The 9,024-nt window shown below is 34.0% G+C and overlaps 2 protein-coding genes across 3 annotated transcripts in view; both read left to right on the forward strand.

Moving 5' to 3' along the window:
* Window positions 1-2,590, forward strand: part of LOC102579952 (uncharacterized) — a 6,024-nt gene extending 3,434 nt beyond the window's left edge. The window contains exons 3-5 of one of the 2 annotated variants that reach the window (XM_015308365.1): window positions 102-322; window positions 627-803; window positions 1,953-2,590. In XM_015308365.1, coding sequence (XP_015163851.1) covers window positions 102-322; window positions 627-803; window positions 1,953-2,036 — 482 coding nt within the window. In that variant the 3' untranslated portion in view covers window positions 2,037-2,590. The remainder of the gene's footprint in view (window positions 1-101; window positions 323-626; window positions 804-1,952) is intronic. The other variant, XM_006346535.2, reaches the window with a different exon arrangement.
* Window positions 2,591-4,349: 1,759 nt separating this feature from the next.
* Window positions 4,350-9,024, forward strand: part of LOC102580277 (signal recognition particle 54 kDa protein 2) — a 7,452-nt gene continuing 2,777 nt past the window's right edge. The window contains exons 1-7 of the mRNA XM_006346536.2: window positions 4,350-4,800; window positions 5,990-6,089; window positions 6,290-6,443; window positions 7,210-7,360; window positions 7,434-7,582; window positions 8,367-8,467; window positions 8,602-8,759. Coding sequence (XP_006346598.1) covers window positions 4,570-4,800; window positions 5,990-6,089; window positions 6,290-6,443; window positions 7,210-7,360; window positions 7,434-7,582; window positions 8,367-8,467; window positions 8,602-8,759 — 1,044 coding nt within the window. The 5' untranslated portion in view covers window positions 4,350-4,569. The remainder of the gene's footprint in view (window positions 4,801-5,989; window positions 6,090-6,289; window positions 6,444-7,209; window positions 7,361-7,433; window positions 7,583-8,366; window positions 8,468-8,601; window positions 8,760-9,024) is intronic.

The raw sequence follows: 9,024 nt of genomic DNA on the forward strand, positions 1-9,024 counted from the left end.
GAGCATATTGTAGTATCATTATGTTAATCCTTGATTAATCAGGAAGGTGATTTCCAAATATTTTCAATTGAAAGATTCTTATTTTCATGAAAAATTGACAGGTATGAAGCCTACCACTGGGCCGGCTGCTCAGTCAGAAGATCCTTCAGCTGAAAACAATTTTCCTGCCAATGGTGCAGAATGGGTGGATTGTTTTGTGCGGGAAATGATGACTGCTACAAGCATAGATGATGCCAGGGCTCGAGCTACTAGACTGTTGGAGAGCTTAGAGAAATGCATTAGCTCACGTGCAGGTGCAGAGGCAGCTCAAAATTTTCACAAGGTTGGTACTGTTAATGCATGTTTCCATTTTAATCCATGAGTTCTAGGTGTCTAGAAAATGAATTTCTTGCCAAGGATTAGGGGCAGGAAATCACGATTACAATTTTTTGGGTATAACTACTATATCTTAGGTAAGAAAATAGTTAGTAATGTTCTCTATACATTCCAAGACTCGTTTACCTGATTTTATCAGCAACAATGCAAGGTTGTGGTGCTTCAGCTCGTGAGAATTGCCACAATTTGACCTGCTGGTTTATTTACTTCCATTTATTTGTTCCTTTGGGTGTTGACTATTCATCAATTAGCAGGAAAATATAATGTTGAAAGCGCAAATAGAAGTGCTTCGTAAAGATGATGCCATTCTCAAGAGGGCAGTGGTCATTCAACATGAACGTCAGAAAGAGTATGATGAAAGGAGCCAGGAAGTGCAGCAATTAAAGCAGCTGATTGCTCAGGGTAAAGAGCAATTGAGAACTCTTGAGGTAAATGTTCTACCTTCATAAATTCCTCTTCCTAGCCATGACTTACGACAAATTGCAATGAACTTTATATTGTCACGATACTTTGAGATCCTTTGCTGATCTGCTTCACCAATGGAAGGCCTGATTACTTTTCTTGGTGTAATTGCTTGTCCAAACCCTTTTGGTAATATTCATGTTAAAATTAGTAGTTGCTTAAACAATATACATGTGCACTCTAGAATTGTCTTCTTAAGCAGACATTTCTAGGATAAACGGGTACGTATTGAATTATCAAAGGAAATTGTATAGCTAAATTAAATTTATCTGTGTGACATTCCTTGCATCAATAAGGGAAGTAGTCCTTTCAATGTGACATGGAGAGATTGACAGTAATTGGAAGGAAGAGAATGTTGCTGAAATACGTTGCACTGAGAAAAGGGCGTCGGTACCCTTCCCAACAACAACAACATATCAAGTGAAATCCCACAAGTGGGGTTTGAGGAGGGTAGAGTATACACACGAGGTAGTGAGATTGTTTACTAAAGACCCTCGGTTCAAGTGCAACTTTGGCACCCTTGCCTAATTCTGTAAGAATGAGTACAAACGTTAGCATGATTGTTATTAATATTGGAAACTTAACCTCCATATTGTTAACAAAAAAGAACCTAACTAAATGCAGGCGTCAGCATCGATGCTATTAAAGCTGGAAATCTAACCTCCAATATGGGCATATGGCTAACAACAAATAACCTAACAACTGATAGAGGGATAAACCTCTTAATTACCTGAGTATATTTTCAGAATAATCAAAATTAATATCAAATGCCTTTAAGAGAAGGGATGAAAAACTACATAGATGTTAGCAATAACTATTTTAGGATTTAGGTCTAGTAGATCAATGGAATGCCTTTCAAATCAAACTATTTGTAATATATCTTAGTACCCATTTGCTCGACTTTTTATCATCTGATAATACATTTTTGCTATTGTTTCATGTGTCTTCATATCAAACTATTTGTAATCTTCGTTCTACTAGAAAAATGTTTCAGATTGACAATTATGCAACTGTTGATGTAAAATAAATAAAAAAGGTACATTTCAGTTTTAGGGAATTGAAGAAGATAAAAGTTTCTCCACTCTTGATTTTCTGATTTCATTGTCATTTCACAGATGAACAATTATGCTTTAAAAACACAGTTGCGGCAAGCTCAGCAAAGCAACTCTCTTCTTGGATTCAAATCAGATGTGTTCTAATGCACCGAATGTTCAAAGAAAGAGATGGAGCCTAGAAAGAGCATTCCTTCTGGCACTTGTGAACCTTGATATCAGATGTTTTACTGAACGTATTATTATATCTGTTGTCAGATCTGAGAGTTGTACTTAAGGTTTCTAGGGCATGCCAACTTGTACTGATGATTCCAATGACGTTGCAGACCGGGGACATCATCCAAATTTCCAATATTCAGGTCTAAAATCATCAAGCTGAATGTTGATGTTCATATTATAATCTTGTTTCCTTGGGTATGAATTTTTCGCTGCCTTCAATATATCTATATATATATGCAAAATCAATGAACTACTTCTATTAATAGGCAAAAGGTATTTGTTGTGCATTTTTGTGTAATGAAGGTTTTGATGCTAACCAGCTTCTAGCATGATACTTCATACCTCTGTTAGCTAAGTGATGTTGCTGAATATTGATGGTAGTTAACTATATTTCATTTTAATTTCTGTATTTTTGTGCTAACAACTACAATCACCAGTATTTGTGTATCAAATGTATCTATTAACGTCTATTCATTCTCCTTGAAGCGTTTGTATGACCGAATACAATACATTTGAATCTTTGATATCCTTATTGAATATATCATGTGTAATGGATACTTGCCAAACTCCCTGGTTTACTTATTTAATTAGACATATATTCTGCCACTCATCTCGTTGTGTATTTTTAGAGGTGTATCACTATCTTCAATCTTGTATTTCATTTTGATAGATTTTAATCTCAAATCAATATCAAACTGGTTTACAATTACCTCAACCAATTAACTGTATGATATATATTTCCTTAACATAATTGCTTTTATCATGTATTCAACATTACAATCTTCTTCTTTCCATTTCCCTAAATATCTTATCAGAAGAGTGCTTGTCATTGTTATATAATTTTGCAAAATTCAAAAAATACAAGCAAATCAAAAGTTTATATGAATGGCGAACGAAAGTTAATAAGTCATGATAATGCGACAACCAATGTCAATGCAAAGATTGAAAATCAATAATTATGATAAACATTGCTGGTAAATTAATACATATTTATCAAATCGATAAATACAAAATTCAAACACAATACAATAAATTTAAGAATGTATTTGCATAAATTGAAGAGTAAAAACATGTATGATTGTGGATGAAGAACACCTGAGCAAATCTGTTTGATTTTTATTTTTGTTTATGAAAATTCATCTTTGCATTTTGAATGTTCAGAATAAACATTGCAACAGTAATATTTGAGAATCTCATTTCAAACCAGAAGATTTGAATATTTTATGAAGTGATTTTAACTCAATTATCACATTTAAAAAGATCATATTGTGCGATTTACTCAATTTCAGTTAGTTTACATTTATATTTTTAGTCATATTCACCGGAAAATATAGTTGATACACATTAGAGCAAACTCAAATTATAGTTAGTTTAGTTACGAATCGTCAATAATAAAATTATTAATAAAAACATATTCCCTCCTCCGTCCAACAATAGTTGTCCACTATACTAAAAATAGTCGTCCAATAATACTTGTCCAATTTAGAAAATCAAGAGATAATTTATCTTTTGTGTCTATCTTACCCTTGCTATTAAATACTCCCTCCATTTCAAATTAATTGAATTGTTGAGACATTTTTCATTTTTAAATTAACTTAATTGTTCAATTTTCAAAACTACTTTTAGAATGTTCTTTCAATTTTACCCTTCATTAGTTAGTATTAGAATTAGTTATTAATTAATGTTTAGTTATTTTAATAATAAATTTGATAATAATTAATAAGGGTAAAAATGGAAAGTTAGGCCTAATTTATGTCTTAATCTTCTTTTCTTAAAGAGTGTAAAACACTTCAATAATTCAATTAATTTGAAGTGGGAGAGTATTATTTATCATCTAACACATTTCTCAAAACATGAAATTTAATATAGTCAAAGGATAAAATAGTAATATCCCTATTATTTATTGTTTGTTAAGTGATGTGTCAAGTTAACAGTGGACAACTATTGTTAGACAGAGAGAGTAATACATAAAAGTGATCATTAACTTAGCCTCAACCGACACCCGTGCGCTCCAACTTTGAATGTGCACATAATTGAACTAGTAGACACACATGTTCTAAATGACCTAATACACGTAGAACGTCATATAAGACCACAAATTATTAAATAGGATACCATATAGAATGTATATCTATTTATTCAATACTTCAATTATATATAAATTTAAATATTTGTTTGTGCATCGTCTAAATTAGAGAACATAGATATTAGCCGAACCCGAGCATATGTACTATTATGTCAATAGTAAAATATTACTAGCTGTTTCTGTAGCAGCAGCCTAAACGGGTTTTATTTTCCAGTTCCAAACCTCTCCATCCTCACCAAGATTATCTTCCCCATTCACCATTTGGGGAATTGTTCACTCAAAACCCTAAAATTATCTCATAATTCTTATTCTTAGCCCTAATTAGCGATCGTTCTGTTCCAATTCTTGATTCGATAATCGATTTGTTAATTCAAGATGGTGTTAGCAGAATTAGGAGGGAGCATATCGCGTGCTCTCCAGCAGATGAGCAATGCTACAATCATTGATGAGAAAGTTCTGAACGAATGCCTCAATGAAATCACTCGTGCCCTTCTTCAAGCTGATGTTCAGTTTAAGCTTGTTCGTGATATGACCACAAATATTAAGAAAATTGTCAATCTTGACGATCTTGCTGCTGGACATAACAAGCGTAGGATCATCCAACAGGTTCGTTCGTTCGTTCGTTTAATTTTAAGTTTGGGGGTTTTCAAGCCATTGTTGAATTGGTTCTAGTAATTTGAAACTCTTTTGCTTATTATGGATTCATTTTTCTTGCCGAAAATTGAAACCTTGCTTTGTAATTATATATACTGAATCTTCGTCATACATGTTCAATCACGCTGCCAGTTCTATCTTACATGTTCAATCAAGCTGCAAGTTCCGTCTTACGTGTTCAATTATGCTGCCAGTTCCTCTCACATTTGAATAATATACAAGTTAGACTTAGAACTTTGATGGCAGAAATGTTGTAAGTATGGAATGAAAGAACCACCATTCAACTTGGAAGTAGAAAAATATTCAAAAGCTAACAAGTATAAAGAATTAACTTAAAAGTTAAACTTATAAAGATAGACACTCATTTATCTAGTGACCTTGTCATTCTTTGTGCAATAGCCAATGCAAAATTCCGAAAAATTCCTATAAGTTAAGATGCTTCATTATAATATCTTGCTCAGTAATATCATGGACCAACTTAGCAACATTTTCATAGAATCTGTTGCACACTTCTGAATTTAGCAAGTCATTCTCAGCAACACATTCATATAAATTTTAAGGTTTATTGGTTCAAACTTCAAAGTTTTCAATCTTGAACACATTATATTCTTAAAGTTATAGGTTTATATATACTATTTATTGCAATTTTAGTGGATGTTGACACATAAATTAATGCTCCGCAAAAAGTATTGTGTTTCGATGAATCTAGTACCTTAAAGCTCCATTCGCCTCTGCTTGTTTAGTATGTGATACACTTTCAGATGTAACCCCCAAATACTACTTCAAACAAAATTTACTGTAGATTTATAAAAGTTTAAGGTGCTCTAATGATGCATGAAGTTCATCGTGTGACAATCTTCAAGACTAGGTAAAGAAATCTCATGTTTATTCTATTGAAGAGAAGAAAAAGGAGAATAAAAGCTGAAGAAGAAATAAGCGAAGAAAAAGGGAAAAAAGGCTGAAGAAGAAATAAGAGAAGAAAATGGGAAAAAAGGCTGAAGATGAAAATGGTCGCAGCAGCTTGAACTTGAAGAAGAAAGAATGGGGAAAAAAAAGAACTGCCAGCAAATACACACTCACTTGCTTTTTACAACTGTCACATTCTTTTATTGACCTATGATAAAAAATTTCTCATGTATAGGCGGTTTTTAATGAGCTCTGCAAAATATTGGATCCTGGGAAGCCTTCTTTTACACCGAAAAAAGGGAAACCTAGTATTGTCATGTTTGTTGGTTTGCAAGGTGAGTTGATACAACTTTGTACTCTAGATTTATATCATATGATACCTTAGCAATTTGGTGAATATCACTTAGCTAAGTCACTTTCAAAGTGGCTATAGGCATTTGAGTGAAGACAAGCCTAATCCCCTTCCATTTTTCTCGTTCTTCTTTTTCACTGTTTAAAATGGATGCCCTTATTTATTTATAATTTATTATTGTAGGGTCTGGAAAAACAACAACATGTACAAAGTATGCATATTACCACCAGAAAAAAGGTTGGAAACCAGCTTTAGTGTGTGCTGATACATTTAGAGCTGGTGCTTTCGATCAATTGAAGCAGAATGCCACAAAAGCCAAGATACCCTTTTATGGGAGGTATCTCCTCTTCTCAATCTATTAGTGTTACCTTCTCTTTGCATTCTTAGAAGCTTGAGAGGCTACAATCTGTTGATCATGAATGTTCTCCATCGTACTTTCTGAAGACACTCAACGTACTGTCTAGTTAATTCAATTGATAAACAATATCACAGGCATAGGGATCACATATTTTGAAGTTAATTTAGATAAAGAATTGAAGGACAAAGTGTGAGCTGCGTTTTTTCTTTGCCAAGACTTGTCAAAGAGATCACTTATTGTGAGAAATACCTATTTTAAGTAGGATTGTATATACCTATTCCTATTCTAACATTTATATTAAAAAGAAAAACTTTTCAAAGAGATTAAAGTCAATCGCTGTCAGCTGACCCGCAATCAGTATGCAATGTGTAAGAATATGAAATATTTCCTTCTAATTTGGCTTAGGGTTGCATAATTATTTCGGTTCAATTTTTATTTTCAATTATGGACAGAAGTCCTTAAGCTACCTGTTTTTTTGGGGTATCTTTAAGCTAGTTTGCTCAAGAACTCTCACCAGTGATTTCCCTCTCTCTCTTGAAATGGAAATGGACATTTTTTTTAACTCGTTTTTCCTAATTGCTTCAACCCTCGTGAAAAGCAAAAAGAACATCCTCATCTATTTCTGAATGGATTGAGTAATCTGCTATTGGTAATTAACCATTTAGGTTGTGGTGAACTACATTTCTGTTCTAAGTAAAACTATAGGTAGTGTTATATGTTGATTTAATTTATGTTTCTGCAACAGCTACACGGAGTCAGACCCTGTGAAAATAGCAGTTGATGGTGTTGAAACATTTAAGAAGGAAAATTGTGATCTAATACTTGTTGATACCAGTGGACGCCACAAACAAGAAGCTGCTCTTTTTGAAGAGATGCGACAAGTTGCTGAAGCAACGGTATGTTTTACTATGCTCCAGGTATATGATTAGCTTGAATAAGAAATGCTAATCTTCCTATTTCGTTTCCCAGAAACCAGATCTTGTGATATTTGTTATGGATAGCAGTATTGGTCAAGCTGCCTTTGATCAAGCTCAAGCTTTTAAGCAAAGTGTTGCAGTTGGAGCTGTAATTGTTACTAAGATGGATGGCCATGCAAAAGGAGGTGGTGCCCTCAGTGCGTAAGTTCCCTTGCTGCTGTTGTAGCATTTTTTTTTTGAGAAAAACCATGGTGTCCAGGACTGCTTGCGCTTACCTTGACTAATTTCACGGGATACCTGCCACCTCCCACCAACAACCTGCTGATGTAGCACCTATAAAGTATGCCTTCTATTGATAATGAGCACTCTTGTGCAACTAAATTAAATATGCCTTCGAGCACTTCTGGGCAACTTCAAGGATTAAATTATTTGCCATGTCAGTTACAGTCATTTAATTTAATTTGTTTCTTTTGTCAGGTAACATCTCTTTCTATAACCTCGCTCATCTGAGATATAGAACATGTTCCTGTTGAAAATTAATATCCTTTATCACCCATCAAAAATAAAAGATTATTATCTGGAAGACGATAAGGCACTGTCCAGTAGTGCTCTCTGAGCTTGATAGCTCCGTCATGTGACAAATTTGATAAGTTGATCCAAACAAGTAATGCAATTTGTATGGAAAAAAAATTAGATGCTGGCTAAGACTTGAAATTTCAAGGTTTCGATTTGGTTCCTACAGCACTAAAGCCACAACTTCTACTGTTTTCTGTCTAGGATATATACATTTTTTCTAAAGCCTTGATTAACCCACAAATTCTACTTCCCTGATCCAATATGTCCATCTTTCGCTTACAAACACTTCTTTTTCATATTTTAAATTTTTAAAGTGGAATTAGTTTCACCAAATAGTTTTATGCAATGAAATTTATAACCTAGTTTTGGGAGTCAACAAGATATATTTATATGATACTCTTCTATGCAGAGTTGCTGCAACAAAAAGTCCCATCATTTTTATCGGAACTGGTGAACACATGGACGAGTTTGACGTTTTTGATGTTAAGCCATTTGTCAGCCGTCTTTTAGGTTTGCATCCCTCTGCTTGGATACATTTTCATCTCTCTACTGCAATTTGATTTTTTAACCCTGAACCATCTCTGCTTATTTGAGGTACTAGATGTTGCTGATGTCTATTGTCCTATTGTGTCACTCTCCACCAGGCATGGGTGACTGGTCTGGGTTCATGGACAAGATACATGAGGTTGTCCCGATGGATCAACAGCCTGAACTTCTTCAGAAGCTATCAGAAGGACATTTTACCTTGAGGATAATGTATGAGCAATTTCAGAACATACTTAAAATGGGCCCCATTGGCCAGGTTTGCTACTTGCTTGCTCTAAATTTTCTATTTCCTGAAAACTCTATTTTTCGGTAGTTTTTGCTTTTTGGTGTCAACTTCCTTAACATTTGGGTTGGAAAAGTTTCATCAGTATCCAGTTCATTTGGCGCTTATGCCATTGTTTATATTACGTTTATAATTCTTGTTGTATACCATTTAGGTTAGTTTGCTATTTTATTCTTCTCATTCTGATACCAACAACAACATTACCCAGTGTAACCACACAAGTGGGGTCAGGGGGGTG

The sequence above is a fragment of the Solanum tuberosum genome, unplaced genomic scaffold (genome assembly GCF_000226075.1).
Source record: "Solanum tuberosum cultivar DM 1-3 516 R44 unplaced genomic scaffold, SolTub_3.0 scf00078, whole genome shotgun sequence".
Lineage (NCBI taxonomy): Eukaryota > Viridiplantae > Streptophyta > Magnoliopsida > Solanales > Solanaceae > Solanum > Solanum tuberosum.